This window comes from Ailuropoda melanoleuca, chromosome 12, assembly GCF_002007445.2.
Source record: "Ailuropoda melanoleuca isolate Jingjing chromosome 12, ASM200744v2, whole genome shotgun sequence".
Classification (NCBI taxonomy): domain Eukaryota; kingdom Metazoa; phylum Chordata; class Mammalia; order Carnivora; family Ursidae; genus Ailuropoda; species Ailuropoda melanoleuca.
Genome location: NC_048229.1, coordinates 19747781 through 19765089, shown reverse-complemented (window position 1 = coordinate 19765089; position 17309 = coordinate 19747781). Strand labels below are relative to the sequence as shown.

The window sequence follows — 17309 nt, the reverse complement described above, 5'->3', positions numbered from 1 at the left end:
AGAAATTGGGTAATTTCTCCTTCACAGGTGCCTGAAAGATGAGATACCATGTTCACTAGGAAGATTAAATGGTGTTTTACTTTTGTAAAGATTTCTTAGAAGTTGCATCTATTGGGTGGTTCTGATGATGGAGCCCAGGGAAACCTGCAGATCCTAGCTCTCAAATTCTCACTCATATATTAAGAAAAGAGTAGTCAATTGATTTTGATGCTTAAAATAAGAATCTTATCCTTCTTTTGGCCCAGTGGGTCCATATTAGACCTTTAAAGAAGGAAATGTAATCCTAATGTATTACGTGGCTCTTCAGGTTTAATTTTTACATTGGCATAGTAATGTAAGTGTTCATTGATTTTTTTTTTTTTTTAAATAAAGATTTTACTTATTTATTCAACAGAGACAGCCAGAGAGAGAGGGAACACAAGCAGGGGAAGTGGGAGAGGAAGAAGCAGGCTCATAGCTGAAGAGCCCGATGTGGGGCTCGATCCCATAACGCTGGGATCATGCCCTGAGCCGAAGGCAGACGCTTAACCACTGTGCCACCCAGGCACCCCGTGTTCATTGATTTTTAACTTTATTTTTATTTATTTATTTTTTTTTAAAGATTTTATTTATTCATTCGACAGAGATAGAGACAGCCAGCGAGAGAGGGAACACAAGCAGGGGGAGTGGGAGAGGAAGAAGCAGGCTCTTAGCGGAGGAGCCTGATGTGGGGCTCGATCCCATAGCGCCGGGATCACGCCCTGAGCCGAAGGCAGACGCTCAACCGCTGTGCCACCCAGGCGCCCCGATTTTTAACTTTCGAATCATTATTGACTTGAGAGATAAGGCACCTAAGACCTGTATTTGGAAAACAATGAATTAAAGTGTTACTTTTTTTTTTTATTTAAGATTTTTAAAATTTATTTATTCATGAGAGACACACAGAAAGAGAGAGGCAGAGGGAGAAGCTGGGTTCCTGTGGAGCAAAGTAGCCTGACACAGGGCCCGATTCTAGGACCCTGGGATCACAACCCGAGCTGAAGGCAGATACCCAACTGACTGAGCCACCCAGGCGCCCCTAAAGTGTTACATTTTTAAAAAAATACTACATTCTTAAGAAACCTGGTCTAGGTTTAGAAGGAAAGATGTGAGATTATTAAATTAATTTTGATGCCAGGAAACATTATTTGAATTAGTATAATATGGGTCCTAGATTAAAAGAGACTCAAGGGATAGATAGGACAACTAGATTGATCCTAGACTGGATTCTTTGTTAAGGGAAAAAATTAATGTGAAGGATAAAATTGGTTAAGTTGACCAAATTGCAATATAGAAGGTAGATTAATGTACTATATAGGGGTTAAATTTTCTAAGTTTTAAAACTAATACTGTGATTATTTAAGAGATTATTTTTGTTCTTAGGAAGTGTATACTAAAGTAACGAGTACAGAGACATGGTGTATGCAACTCTCATTTTTTAAAAAGATTTATTTATTTTAGGGAGAGCAAGAGAGAAGGGTGGGAGGGGCAGAGAGAGAAGGAGAGAGAGTCTTAAGCAGATTCCACGCTGAGCATGGAGCCCAGTGCGGGGCTCAGTCTCACGACCCTGAGATCAGGACCGAGCTGAAACCAAGAGTCAGATGCTTAACTGACTGCACCACCAAGCACCACAGCTCTCTATTAAATGGTTCAGAAATGGGGTGCCTGGGTGGCTTAGGTGGTTAAGTGTCTGTGTTCAGCTTAGGTCATGACCTCAGGGTCTTGGGATCAAGCCCCGCATCGGGCTCTCTGCTCATCGAGGAGTCTCCTTCTCCCTCTCCCTCTGCCCCTCTCTCCACTTATGCTCTGTCTCTCTCAAATAAAAAAAATAAAATCCTTAAAAAAAAAAGTTCAGAAATAAGTAACTGTGTGTGCGTGTGTTTAAAAAAAAAAAAAAGGACAGTGGTGGGAACTGTCCTATCCAAGTTCTTTGTATGTAATGGAATATCTTAGTTAATGATTTAAAAGGTGCTTATTTCTATATGTCAGTAACTAAACTAAGCACACCATATGCATTATCCTTTAACCCTCACAATTATTTCATGCAGTTTTTAATTTTTATTTATAGATGAAGAAACAGGCTTGGAGAGTTCAGTATGACTTGCTCTCAAGGTCACAGAGTTAGTAATATGGCAGACTCAGAACTCGTATGTCATCTGCCTATAGAGCCATTGCTCTATACCTCTTATTGTTTTTTTAAAATTAATTTATTTTAGAGAGGAAGAGCGAGAGAGTGGGAGTTGGAGGAGGGGCAGAGGGAGAGAGAGAATCCTCAAGCAGACTTCCTGCCAAGCACAGAGCCCAACACAGTGCTTGATCCCAGGACCCTGAGGTCATGACCTGAGCCAAAATCAAGAGTCTGGTGCTTAACCGACTGAGTGACCCAGGCGCCCCTACATTTCTTACTGTTTTTTTGATTGAGGTGTTATCTTCACACTCTGCCTTAGATTAAGTGAAAACCTTTTATGTAATATTATTCTGAGTTTCTTTTTTAAAAAACTTCTTTGTAAAAGTTTATTTTCCTAATTACAAATGTAAAATAATTAAAAGTGTAAAAACTGAAAATCCTCACTCCCACTTCTCTTTCTTAGAGGGGTAACCATTGATAAAATTTCCTGTATCATTTTTCTGTGTATGTACAAACATGATTCAGAATTGATACAAATAATGCTTATGTGTATTTTTAATTTACCTTTTAAATTACAGAACATTGACACCTCTACCAAGTTGCAATGGGAATTAGCCTTTAGAGACCATATTATAGATGCTTAGAAAGCTTATTGCTGCTGAGTTAGTCCTGTAACTTTTTTGCTGTAAGATTATATTTTTAGTGTTTTATGAAGAGTTTGATTATATGCACACTCTTTACAGTTTTAAAAATTCTTTTTATTTTATTTTTTTAAAGATTTTATTTTTAAGTACTCTCTACACCCAGTGTGGGGCTTAAACCCACAACCCTGAGATAAGAGTTGCACGCTCCATCAACTGAGCCAGTCAGGCACCCCTAACTACATTTTTTAAAAATTGAACTATAATTCATATCACATGAAACTTAAATTTTAAAGTTTACAGTTCAGGAGTTTTTAGAATGTATAAAATGTTGTGCTAAACACCATTATTATCTAATTCTGGAACATTTTTATCACCCCACAGAGATACTCTGTGTCCACGAGCAGTTACTCCCTATTCCTTCTTCAACCTAATCCCTGATAACCACTAATCTACTTTCTGTCTTTATGGATTTACCTGTTCTGGACATTTCATATAAATGGTATTATGTAATAATGAGTTTTTTTGCCTGGCTTTTTTCACTTAGTATAATATTTTCACAGTTCGTTCACATTGTATCATGTATCAGTATTTCAGTCTTTTTTATTATGTGACTTTTCAGATGAGCATAGAATATTGGGGCAATAAGGCAGTTTTTTTCATATTTTGCTTACTAAGCCAGTTTGGTTCTCACAGATAGGGAGATCCATTTTGAATTTATAGATTAGCACAGAAACATCCTATAATATTACAGGAATATTGTTTTTGCATTTGCAGGTTGGTTTTAATCTTTATTTTATCCAAAGTTTATACCATTTTTCATATTACTATCAACATTAGGAACATGAGTTTTTGCTACGTTTTTGCTCAAATAGGTTAGGACCGTGAGGATTTTCACAAAGGCATTATGCAGTTTGGGTTTAACTAGTGGGAATTGGCTGGGTGATATTTAACTTGTTCTTGGGTGACTCTGTTCAGGTCTGCAGGTCCGTGTATGTGTAGTTCTTTAATTAGAATATGGCCTAGTAGGGGGGAAATTGCCAATTTTGTCCTTTTTTTTTTTTTTTTTTTTTTCTATTTAAAGATCCAGGTGTAAAGGAAAGAAAAGCCTTGCCAGACACTGAAGAAGAGACGGGGATTTCTCCTCCTAATCTGGGCCTCCTGTCATGGTAAGTAACTTGAAGAAGTAACAAGAAATTTGGAATTGAACTCTATCCTGAAATTAAGTGAACACTAATAGGTCCATACATTTTTGTTTTTGTAAATCGTTTTACTTTTCTTTTCCTGAACTCTCTTGTTGTTACCTTTCTTTTATTGTTTATTTAGTAATAATGGAGTATTTTAGTGTTTTAGAATAGTTTATTTCTATTTAATCCTGTGAATTAATATATTGTCTGTTACTTTTCAGTCAGGTAATAAATGGAATCAAGACTAAAATTCATGGTTCTTGGATTCTAGGTTTCTTAATCCTTTTCTAGGAAGCAAGATGTAGTGAAAACCGTGTGTGTGTGTGTGGGTGTGTGTGTGTGGTGTGTGCGTAGAAGAACTATGATATGGTCATACACATATTCTTTATGAATTCACCTTTCTGGATAGAAGTAAATCCCTACCTTTCCCTTTCTGTCTTTTTAAGACAGTATTTTTATCCCAAAGAAGGTGAAGCAGCTTTGCACACCCCTGCCTACATCTTTGAGTAAAAAGAGCATATAATGGACATTTCAGTGACTTGTGGGCCTTTTAGGCCTCAGTCCAAGCAGAGAAGATGGAGCAGTGAGCCAACCACATTTCTATCAATCCTGAGCATATGTAAACAGTGCTTCAAGGCTTAAAAAAGAAATGGTGCTCTGTAATATTGTCCTGCTTCTACCTTGTTATGTTTCCTAGATCCAAACTCTGTTTCATGCTGGCGCACACAGAAGGAATTGAAAAGGCCATGTTAATTTCAAGCTTCATTAGGGACATGGGTGGAAAATGCTTTTGAAAATTAAAAACAAACTAAAACACAACAGAAAAACTAGTTGTGCAGAAATGTCATTTTAAAAGAAGGAGAAAGGTAACTGCTTTCATTTTGAAGCTGGGCCAGTTTTTTCTTAGTTTGTGGGTATAACAACTTTTTGATATATCCTATATCCAAACACTGATGAACTTTTAATATTATTTCTCTAGACTACATTTTATTTTATTGGTTTTCCCACAGAGTTTTTAATGAATTGAAAGTGTTTGCCTAATATTTATATGGTATGTATGCCAATGCTAATGAATAACAAATGACTGTCTTATAAAAGCAGCTCTGTTCTGCACTGAGGGGCTGTCCTTTATTGTATACCATGTAGCTACCAACAGTGTGGTCCTCGTCCTGGTGCTGCTGGGGTCTCTGTTGGTGCCCTGCGGATAGTCTTCTGGTGCAGTCTGGAGAAGCTTTTGTGTGCTGTAGTTGGGGAGCAGTATGGCCATGTGTCTTTTTTTTTTTTTTTTTAATTTCTCATAAAGTAACATTATAACAGGTTTTTACAAGTACTCATTGATAATTCTACCACTAAAACCTATGATTATATTCCTTTCTACCTAGCTCATGTCTACATACATATTTTTTATGTATTTGGAATTAAAGCAAAATTAAATTTCTATTTTGCTTATTTCACTAAAGGAATTAAACATTTTCCCGTGTTGATTCATTGGATTCCTAATGTTCATTTTGCTAGCTGTATAACATTTTGCAATTTGCTGAGCCATTGATTTAATTAATATCAATTAATTGATATATTGTTTCAGCATTTAGGTCATATATGCTTAATCGTTATTTTTTGTGTAGTGCATTCAGGAGTACTGAATTTTTTTTTTAAAGATTTTATTTATTTATTTGACAGCATAAGCAGGGGGGGCAGCAGGGAGAGGGAGAAGCAGGCTCCCTGCTGAGCAAGGAGCCCGATGCAGGGCTTGATCCCCAGACCCTGGGATCATGACCTGAGCCAAAGGCAGACACTTAATTGACTGATCCACCCAGGTGCCCCAAATTTTCTTTTTTAAAATGTATACGTCTGTACTGATTTGAGTAACATCCTCTCTCTCATGCTTGTAAAGATTCCTAAATGAGATTGAAGTCTTTTTGGGAAATTAAGCATTAGAATATGTTTTCATGGTTTATTATGGAAAATCTCAAGCTTGTACAAAGAGAATAGTATAGTGAACCATCGTATGATCAATCCACTGCAGTAACTATTAATTCATGGCCATACTTGTTCTTCTGACTTCCTCACTGTCGACTCTTGCATTATTTTGAAACAAATCCCAAGCATTTTATCAAGAAAAATTTGTATTTTTGATGGTCTTCAATACCAGTCTTAAGAATAATGACTGGAATTGACATTGAGACCGATATTTTCATTTATACATTTTGTCCAGTATTTCTACACATACTTTATTCTCAGCAGATTTTTTTTTTTTAATCCTGGGACATTGTATATGAACTTAGTTAATAGGCATTTTGACTTGTTGGCAGTCTCTGCTTCCTGTGTTCTTTAAATATTTATTTGTAAGTTGATTTCCCCTCTAAGGCATGGATTACCTCTCTTACCTGCATAAGCCAATAGCAGAAACTGGCCTGGAACTGTGGTGACTAATCCCCTTTCAAGATTTTGTAGGTAGCCCCACCAACATTATGGAACTTGTAGAGACTAAGAAGTGCCAGATTCCGCAATGCCTGGTGTTGCTCAGCAATACCAGGAAATCGACCATGTGGAATACATGCTCGCTAGTAAATTAGTAGCCTGGGAGAAATTTTGCAAGCCTCTTATGAGGCCAAGACTTGCCAGTCTGTTTCTTCCTTCCCTTTTGTCTCCTTCCAGCTCCTTGCTCTATCAGCCATCTCAAGTTTGACCTTTTTTACCCATGAAACTTAAAAACTATAATAAATTAGGCAGCTAATTCAACTTACGTGTTAGCTAGATAATGTTTTTTTTTGAAACACCATTCTTTTAGGATGTCAGTAGCTTGTCCTAATGTTAATTTAAATCCTTGGTGATTAAATACATATTTACGTACAAGGAGGAAATAAGCTCTTAAAACCTTATGGGTAATGTGAATTCAGATAGTCTTTTAAAAAGAGCACTTGTTTTATTTGACTGTAAAAAATTACTTGATGATCTTGTCTTGCTGACTTAATTCTCTGTTCTCTCATGTTCAAAATCATTCATTCCATTTTCAGTTTTCACTGGCTATATACATTTGGTTATATACATTGGCATGGATTAGCACCCAAGTGAATGTGCTGGAAAGAATAGATTCATAATGGCTTCTCATTTTTGGTTTTGTTTTTAGCTTGCTACATTATTTTAATTGTGTGCTATCTAAAGGTCAGTAAAAAACTAGGTCTGGTAATCACTTGAAGAAATGAGTGCCTCTGTAAAATGATCTTGAAGAGAATAAAAGTTTAGGGCCTATATATTTGTGTGAGTTAAAAAGTTATTGTGATGCTGGGGAGGCATGTTTACAGTGTGCTTTTATGTAATAATTTTTTTAAGATTTATTTATTAGAGAGCTGGGGGGAGGGAGAGAATCTCAAACAGACTCCCCGCTGAGTGCAGAGCCCCACGTAGGGGTTGATCTCACGACCCCCTAGATGACAACCTGAGCCAAAATCAAGAATCAAATGCTTAACCGACTTAAGATACCCAGGTGCCCCTTTTATATAATAATTTTTAAAAGCATTCCCCCTCATAGTGTTTCCTACCTCTCCCCTATTGATTTCTGAGAAAAATCTTCCTAAATTCAAGATTCGTCATATTTTTTCTTAGTTCTAAGTGTAAATACTCAGTGTTCTTTGAGTCAAGAGCTACCTCTTAAGAATGGAAATAGAATTGGTTAAAAAGACAAAAGGTAAAATAGAAAAATAAGTTTCTTTCAAATATGACTATGTCTCTTGTTATTCCTTCACCCAGTCACTGACCTCGGAGGAAATGACTGAAGAGGGATAAAATGGAACAGATTGACACGGATCTCTTCATATAACAAGTTATTTTGGTATTTATGGGAGTGGAGCCTTTTTACAAACCTTTGTACAAACCTTTGTACACCCCAAGTAATTATGTTTTTAGAGGCTCTAAGCCACATGATATCAACCTTACTGAAATATACTGCCTTAATTAAACTTTTTTTTTTTTTGCTATAAGAAACTGAATAGATTTTTATACTTTTACTTTTATAATTACTTATCAGCTGTAATTTCTTAATTCATCATGGTGAATACCTCACAGCCTTAGGGATGTGACTCTATTAAACACATGATTTGTTTTCAAATATAACAAGACTTTATTTAATGATGACTGAAGATTTTTAAATTTTTTTTGGATTTCTTGAACCATTTATAAAGTTGTTACAGTTTCATTTTTAGAACTTGAAGTCAGTAATTTCTTTGTATATTTTAAATACCAAACCTTTAAAACGCTGGTAAAACCTTTAAAAGCCTCAAAATAAAGTGGCTCCTTAGAGGGGATGGAATGGGCCCAGTCAGCTCGCAGCCAAGAGACTGATTTTATGGTGGTAGATGGGTGAGGGATTGCTATTCAATTTCTCTATGGCTCTTCTTGTCACAGATTAGTGCTGGAAGAATGGTTTTAGAGAAAGTGTGACTTCAGATGAGACCACTTGCATGGTATTTAGTGTTGCAGTGTAGTAGATAGAGCAACATTTCTCTAACTCTTTGCTTCGAGGAACCCTTCTTACATTCTAACTTATTGAGGACCCCAGAGAGATTTTGTTTATATGGGGTATGTCTGTCTATATACTTTATTAGAAATTAAATCTGGGATTTAAAATTGAGAAGTCTTTTAAGTGTTCTTATGTTCGTTTAAAAATAACAGTAACTGGGGTGCCTGGCGGGCTCATTCAGTAGAGCGTGCAACTGTTGATCTTGGGGTTGTGAGTTTGAGCCCCATGTTGGGTGTAGAGATTACTTGAAAATAAAATCTTAAAAAAAATAACAATAACCAACTAAATGTTAGCATAAATAACATTTTTGATAAAAATAACTTTTTTCTGACTCAGAAATAATGTAAACAGTGGCATTATTTTAAAATTTTTACAGATCTCTGATGTTTTGCTTAATAGATGATAGCTAGATCCTCATATCTACTTCTGCATTTAATTTGTTAAATATGTTGTTGAAAAAAATGTTGAAATATATGAAGTAAATCTAGCTTCACACAGATATGTAGTTAGAAAAATATTTTAATAGTTTTTCCAACTGGAGAATATTGTGTATAATCTTCTGTTATACCTAAACAAGGAATATTTGTTTTGTTTTGACAAGTAATATTGCTGTAAAGGTTAGTTGTAATGTGGAATCTGAAACCATATCAGTGAACTTATTATATTGGTACATTTTTTTAAAGATTTATTTATTTTAGATGGGAGGGGCAGTGGGAGAGGGAGAGAGTGTCCTAAGTGGACTCTGCGCTGAGTGTGGAGCCAGACATGGGGCTTGATCTCACGACCCTGAGATCACGACATAAGCTTAAATCAAGAGTCAGACACTTAACTGACTGCACCACCTGGGCACCCCAATGTATTCTATTACATTTAAAGCCATTGGTCTGTCTTGCACTTTAAATGGATCTTTTATCCATGCATGATTTTGTAACATTATACATTTGTCATTTTGAAAATAATTGTTCATTCACTGAATAATGCAGATCTTCCAAATATAGACATATTTCTCTATATAAGTTCTTTTACTTTTTATTAAGTAGGCTCCACACCCAGCATGGAGCCCAGTGTGGGGCTTTGAACTCCCGATCCCGAGATAAGACCTGAGCTGAGATCAAGAGTTGGATGCTTAACTGACTGACCCACCCAGGTGCCCAAAAATCACATTTGGGGGGGTTCCTGGTGGTTCAGTCAGTTAAGCATCTGCCTTCAGCTTGGGTCATGATGCCAGGATCCTGGTATTGAGTTCCGCATTGGGCTTCTTGCTCAGTGGGAGCCTGCTTCTCCGTCTGCCTGAATTTCCCCCTGCTTGTGCTCACGTGCGCTCGTTCTCTCTCTCTTTGACAAATAAATGAAATCTTTAAAACAAGTAAAAATAAAAATCACATTTGGTACTATCACCTCTGATTTCATAAGTCTGCTTAAGTATTGGGAATCTGTGAAGTTCTTCATTTTAGCAGATGATGGGTTTTCCAAGATTCGAATTTTCACATAAAAGCTTTATCATTAGCAATTAATAATGTCATTTGGAGGGAAAAAATCTGCCAGCTTAAGTTTGATATATATTTTGTCAGTTCTTTCAGTTAGAATGGTATTTAATGAAAAAAACTGGTTAGTTCAGCTGGTAACTAAAACAGCTGCACGGATGCTTTACCTTGAGACAACCATAATACATCAGTATGTGGCAGAAGTGTTATTTCCTGTATAAAAAAGACTTACTGAAGGGTCAAGATTTTAAAAAATTTTAGGGGCGCCTGGGTGGCACAGCGGTTGGGCGTCTGCCTTCGGCTCAAGGCGTGATCCCGATGTTGTGGGATCGAGCCCCACATCAGGCTCCTCTGCTAGGAGCCTGCTTCTTCCTCTCCCACTCCCCCTGCTTGTGTTCCCTCTCTCGCTGGCTGTCTGTATCTCTGTCAAATAAATAAAATCTTTAAAAATTTTTTTTTATCATTTTCCCCCTGCTTTATCAAGGACATCCTAAGTGAAATTGGTGTCATTGCTTATACTAAAGTGCCAATACTTTTATCAGTTTTTGTACTGTTAGTACAAATGTCAGTACAGTGAAAAAAGGCAGATAATGTCTTAGTACTAATGTGGAGATGTTTCTGACCACATAGAGCCCCTGGAAGGATCTCAGAATCTGTAGACCTCACTTCGACAGCCACAGTGTTATTGTTTTATGATGAAGATTGCTATTAGGTAAAACTGTAAGTGGGTTTTATAGCTAGGATATATATAGGTAGGATGTTATTTATAGGTAGGATTTATCTTTTCCTTTGAGATTTAAAGAATTGCTGAAATTGTGTTAAGCAGAACATGTAGGTAGAACTGTCCACTAACTAGTGCTTATAATTCTGAGTGCTGTCAGAGGAACATGATATTTTGCTCTTGTAAAATGAGCTGTATAAAACAGATTCTATAATAATTTACAGTTAGGCTTTCCAGTAGATTGCTTTTCTCCTGTCTTCCTAAACCATAAAAATTCATAATATAAAAGACTACTTTTTTATACACATTATATTTCAATTCAGGTGCCATTTAGATTAGAATTTTGCTTTTTTTGAAATTGTCTTAATAGAAATCTGTTTTGTAATATAAGGCAGATTAGGGACAGTGGTTCACATGTTTTCAGTTTTTGAAGGATTCAGTTCCTAAATTTAAATTTTTTTTTTTTAAAGATTTTATTTATTTGTCAGAACGAGTACAAGCAGGGAGCAGCAGGCAGAGGGAGAAGCAGACTCTCTGCTGAGCAGGGAGCCCAATGTGGGACTCGATCCCGGGACCCTGGGATCATGACCTGAGCCAAAGGCAGATGCTTAACTGACTGAGCCACCCAGGCATCCCCTAAACTTAAATTTTTAAAGAAACCTTTCCGTTATGGAAATCTCACATCTAACCAAAGTAGACGCGATGGTTTAGTGAACCCCTGCTTTTCCCAGTTTTCAGTTATCCCTCATGGATAATACTGTTTCATTTGTTTCCCACTCTCTCCCTTCTTATTCTTCTCCCTCCAATTACTTTGAAGCAAATTGTAGACCTCACATCATTTCATTCTTAAGTAATTCAGGATATAGCTTTCAGAAATAAGAATTTAAGGTTATAACTTAAAGAGAAAAAATTATGTTGGTTTCTCTTACAATGTACTAATAACTTATTTGTGCTTTTAGTAAAAATGTTCTTAGCATCCATGTATTTTCTGATTAGAGACACCTAATACATTGGATGGAACACTTGGGGGATGAATATTTTTTCCTTGAGCTTCCTGCCTGTTCACCTTGGTAATTGGACTCTCAGTTGTGATCATGCTACTAGACATGGCAGAAAAATAAAACATGGATGGCTGAGAGCTTTGAAATTATTTAAAGGTTTTGTATTTTTTCAGGATGAAGAGACTCGGCACAGTCTTGAGTGCATCCAGGCCAATCAGATCTTTCCCAGGAAGCAGCTGATTCGCGAGGATGATAATCTTCAGGTAATTACAGGCCATTTTGATTATAAAATAAGTATTTAGCATCATAGTAGTAACAATGTAGCAGAGCTAATGGATTGAAGTAATGCACTGTGTAATTTTGTTTTTCCCAAAACCATATACATAGTAGAAATGCAAGCTGGAAAACAGCTCTTCTTTTTAGAAAGATTTATTTCCTGAGAATTCATTATTTGAGGTGATGATCTCTGTCAGTATTCTAGAATTTGAATAAGCAGGTATATTTGAATTATGTTGATATAAATCATTCTCTTTAGGTCCCTTATTTATTTACTGTATTTTGAGTGACAGGTTTTATCCTGCATTCATCCAGCCTGTGCTTGAAGACTTTGCTTTACTGCTTTAGAACTCTGAAAGGTTTCTTCTTTGTTTTGAAGGTTCCTTTTCTTGAACTTCATGGAGAAAGCACAGAGTATGTGGGCCGTGCTGAGGATGCCATCATTGCCCTTTCTAATTATAGACTTCACATCAAGTTCAAGGAGTCTCTTGTTAATGTAAGTGATTACCAACTGTTCTCCCACTAAAGTAGATAGAAAAAGGAAGTAAAAAAAAAAAAAAACCTTGTTAATGTTCTCAAAGAGAGGAGTGTTATACAGAGTTGGGTATGACAACATTGTGTGCTCTGCTTTTCTCTCACTTAATTTAGCACTTAGGGGATACTAGGTTAGCAAGCAACTCTTAGGCTTGATTTAAAATGATAAACGTAGTTGTCAGCTGAGTTGTCCATTGTTTAGTAACACCAAACGATTTGTACTAGGTAATGGTGTATCATTAAGCTTTATAAGGGTACAAAGGCTGTATAGGCTTTTATTCTTCAGTCTTCAGTACTTATCAACTGCCTCAGTTGAGATAATTTCTGGGACCTTAATGTCAAGTGATGAGATGTACTTTGAGCTTCATGCAGACTCTCATTATAGGATGAAGTTAATGGCTTCTTAGTGGAACAAGCATGGATGTTAAATACAATGTTTATTTGCATAATGGACTATATTACTGAAGAAAAGGGAGGCTCCCAGTTCTCAAGAGTGCGTTTATCCTTTTCAGTTATGAGAGTATTCTCAGTGAACTGGTTCTTCAATGCACTGCCATCATTAGTAGTATTCAGTGAATGTGCCTTTCACCACAAAGATACAGAAGTTCATGTACTTCACCAAATGAATACCTTCTTCCTTTTTCTGTTGCTAGTATTGTGACTTTCTTTCTGCACTTTGATTCTAGCACTGAAAAATGTATTAAGATGTTTTATAAAAGTTCAGGACTCGCCTTTCATTCAGACTTCACGTTGTGTGTTTTGGGGTTCATTTTGGGATTCTTTGAAATCTGTCACTTAAGTTCATTTTACTCAGTGGTCCAGAAGTTATCCAACTTCTTTGTCAAATTCTTTTGTTTGTCAAAATGCTGCCATTTTGTTTGTAATTGGTATTCATTATTTATGTAGTGTTTATTATTATTCTTTGTAGTTAAGGATTTATATCCAGAAGCCGTTGTGGCCTGAATTCCTACTGGCATCTAGATTTGGGCTATGATCCTAGCTATTACTGTCCATCAGCTAAAAAAACACATTGGATTCATCAAGGAAAGAGGCATGCTGTGCATTCATACCATATAGCACTATGTTCAGAAGGGTCCATTTGATATTGGGTGGTTATGATAGGAGGGAATGGGATAAAAACTCCTATAAAATCCTGGCAGCAAATCCCGGCAGCCAGAAACTGCCTCCCAGCCACTGTGGAAGTAAGGATAGTAATAATTAGTAGAATTGCCCAGGTTAATTTTGTGTTTAAATTGTGTTTATATGGTTAGAATTAATGAAATTGTAATGAAATTGCTTAGGGGGATGATATAGTTTCATGTTGTTGTATTTTTCCATATTTTCCCCTATTTCTCAACTTATTGCCTTAGAGCCAGGTATTTCAGAGTCTGTTTTTAGATCTCTTTGGGAATAGGGTCTATTAGAGAGAAAGCATGGATTTGATGATGTCATTTACCAGCGTAAGGCTGTTCGTGTTTCTGTAGTACTTCTAAGATGAAATTACTTAGCATGGTATCAGGCTAAGTGTGTGATCCTTGGTCTCTGCCGCTTTTCTGTCAGTTTCTCTCTTTCCCCCCTTCTCCCCTTTGTATTATTAGTAAAACCTCCCTCCTTGACGTATTAAGCAACACCTCACACCTTTGAATTCTCTCTCTTCTCTCCTGCCTGGAGAATTTCTCTTCATCTGTCAAAACCCAGTTTAGGTGATAACTTCTGTGAAGCCTTTCTCCATTCCCTCCCTGACAGTTTGTTACCCTTGCCTCTGGCTTCTCAGTATCTCATACATGCTTTTACAACATTTATGAGGTGTGTTGTAATTTTTTGGTTATTCATCTTTGTATCTTCAGACTTAGCATGTTTCCCCGTGCCATGGTATTCAGTAAATATTAAGTGAATTGAAGTTGATATGAGTTTGTAATGGATGTTAGACCATTTTAAAACCCCTTTTGGATTTAGAGCTCATTTAAAAACAAATTTCTGTGTGACTAGGACTGTGTAATCATTGTATCTAACAGTAGCTGTATGAGTAGGCTTTTACTGGAATTGTTGATCCCCCATTGTGATTGAGGTACAGTGCTTAAGAAAACTTACCACTGTTCTTTTGACCCATTTCCTCACCTAAAAGTGTTTTCTCAGCGTAATAACCCTCTAAGGCATAGATCCTGCATGTCATGTAAAAGTCCCAAGATAATGGCTTTGCACTCAAATGATTGTGCAAAAGTATTTTGGCATTGCAGTGACTTTAAACATTTCACATCGAGAGAGACTAGGATATCTCCATACAAATAATCACATCACAGTTAGTTCTAAGGTTTCTAAACCTGTGGTTACTCCACAAAATGTGGCTTTTCCTGCAGTAGGTCCTGGGTGGAAACCAGAGAGTTGGTAGTATTGCTCCTCCTTTCCTTTTTCCTTTTTTCCTTTTCCTTTCCCTTTTCCCCCTTCCCTTTTCCCTTTCCTTTTCTTTCCTTCTCTCAGCAGATAAGTATTTCAGTAAAATACGTGAGATCCAGGGACTCCCTTTTAAAAGTTATTATATGTAAATAAAACACATTTCAACCATCAAAGTCCAAATGTGTCAGTATGTACTGTGGCATGCCCTGGTTTGCATCATTTTGTATGCTTTTAAATCAACACATTTAGCACTTTAGAAAGTGACTTACCGTCAAGTTTTAGGTAGCTACCTGATATCATATATTCTCTCTTAATTTTACAGCACATTGAGTAAAACATGCCTATAGATTTAGATACCATTTAGATATCATTACTTTAAACATATTCACTGGGTATCAGGTTTCCAAGTCCTAGAATAAAGAATGTCTGTAGGAGAGTTCATTTGTAGCATTTGAGGTATGAATTGCTCCCATTCTGTGCTTTTCCCAAACTGTATTTTTACATATGTACAGGTATATTTCTTTGCTCAGCTCGTTTATAAACAAGTAAATGTTCAAGTGGAATTCATGAAAATTTAAAACAATTTTTATTGTATAATTCAATAGACTGCCTCTCAATCTGCTGCTTCTGAAATCCCAGTAAGTAGCATGAGAATACTAGGTGGTTTTTGCACCTGTGCTTTGGAACAAGTTGGTTTTGACTGTCAGATGCTCACCTTGCAAAGCAGCAGAATTTTTCCTCTCTGCATGAGTCCCTTCCCTTTTACTAGGCAAAGTGCTAGTGGTACAGTATGCTGAGAACAATTTGTGGAGTGAGGAAAAAGCCCCAGTTTATACATAAACGGGTGGAATTGTGATCTTCAAAAAATGTAAAGTGAATTTTAACTAGGAATAATTTGTAAAATCAGCATTAGTATTTAAAAGGACATTAGAGCTTCTGATTCCAGGCTGGTCTATTAATGCTTTTTAGGAAAAATGTGCAAGTGTAGCAGCTGCAAACACTTTCCTTAGCATTTTTTCACATTTTTTTCATTGTCTGACTGTAGTACAGCAAAATTCTTTATTCCCCAAGCATCAGAAGGAGGTTATTGTTAACCCTTCATGCACGTTGGCCACAGTATTCATATGCCAGCAGAGGTCTCTGAATCAGTGCTGGAAGAGCAGCTTATAAATATAAAAGGTGAGCAATAAAGAGTTTGTATCTTTAACCTGTGACAGTCTTCTTCTGACTGGTTTTTATATAAGATTTAGAGCCCAGATATTCCACAGCTTATTACAGATTTTAGGTTTAGAGTCATTATTTTCACTCTGTTACTGCCATTTTTAATTCAAATGTATGTACAGAATTAGTACTTTCCATTCAAGCTATAAAAAGAGCATTGTTTATAAGAGGTAGAAATATCCCACTTTTAAATTTGTGCTTAAAAATACCGCATACGTGCATGTGCGTGTGCGCGCGCACACACACACCAAGAAAGAATTAAGTAAACGTACCTAGGGTATGATGACATAGAATTCCATCTGGAGTGAGACGGTACTATGGATCTTTAATACTGTGCATGTCTATTAGAATTTTTAACTGCTGCTCTTCTGCTTTTTTGGATTGATGCTCTTAATAAATTTTGGTGTCTGTGATGTAACTGTTGGCCTTCTGAGGAATTAACAGCACTGAGTGTGTTTCATGCATTGTTTTGAGCATGAGTTTGGTGGAGATTATAAGAGGAAAACACTGTAAAGGAAGATAGAATTATCTGGCAAGAAGAAGATAGAGGAGAAAGCAAAAAGAAAATGAGTTGCTACAAAACACTGGATCACTGAGCTAGGGAGGATTTGAATGTGACTTTAGATTTCTTCCTACTCTTCCATGGATAGAACTGTCCATAAGGAATCTGGTTTAAATTCTGTTTTTTCCTTAAAGGTCCCTGGGGGCGAGGCCACTTAGTTCTGAGAGAAACACTAAAGTAGAGCTCATGCAGAAAGGAAGGACAATCTTGGACGAAGAAAGAAAGGTGCACCATTATAATGGAAGGAGCCTGGCCTAGAAGACAGACATGGATTCTGGTCCTGTCTTTGCTGCTAGCTTATAGCGAAGAAGCTTAACCTCCCTGGGCTATAAAATGGCCTGGATTAATGGTATAGATTGAAGACAATCTGTAATTGTTTGCTAATGGGGTTGAATATGGAGTTTGCCTGGTTACAGAAATGGTAAGAGATCCTTTTGATGTGTGAGGAAAATTGAAAAACCTAAAGCAATGGAGCAGGCCTTAAAAAAAGTAAAGAAACTTAGTGTGTTTTGGTTGGGTGTGTAAGAGGAAGAGAAGGCCCGTTCTGCCTTTTTGGAAGAGGAGGCAGTCTGTGGAGGGAACACTGAAGGAGACATTGGGGTAGAAAGAAGAAAAAAGGAAGT

General features: G+C 36.7%; 1 protein-coding gene across 9 annotated transcripts in view; it reads left to right on the top strand.

Annotated features, from left to right (window-relative positions):
- Nucleotides 1-17309, top strand: part of MTMR3 (myotubularin related protein 3) — a 139130-nt gene that overhangs the window by 83183 nt on the left and 38638 nt on the right. For all 9 annotated transcript variants that reach the window (XM_011220193.3, XM_011220194.3, XM_011220190.3 and 6 more), the window contains 3 exons: nucleotides 3872-3956; nucleotides 11873-11962; nucleotides 12355-12471. In XM_011220193.3, coding sequence (XP_011218495.1) covers nucleotides 3954-3956; nucleotides 11873-11962; nucleotides 12355-12471 — 210 coding nt within the window. In that variant the 5' untranslated portion in view covers nucleotides 3872-3953. The remainder of the gene's footprint in view (nucleotides 1-3871; nucleotides 3957-11872; nucleotides 11963-12354; nucleotides 12472-17309) is intronic.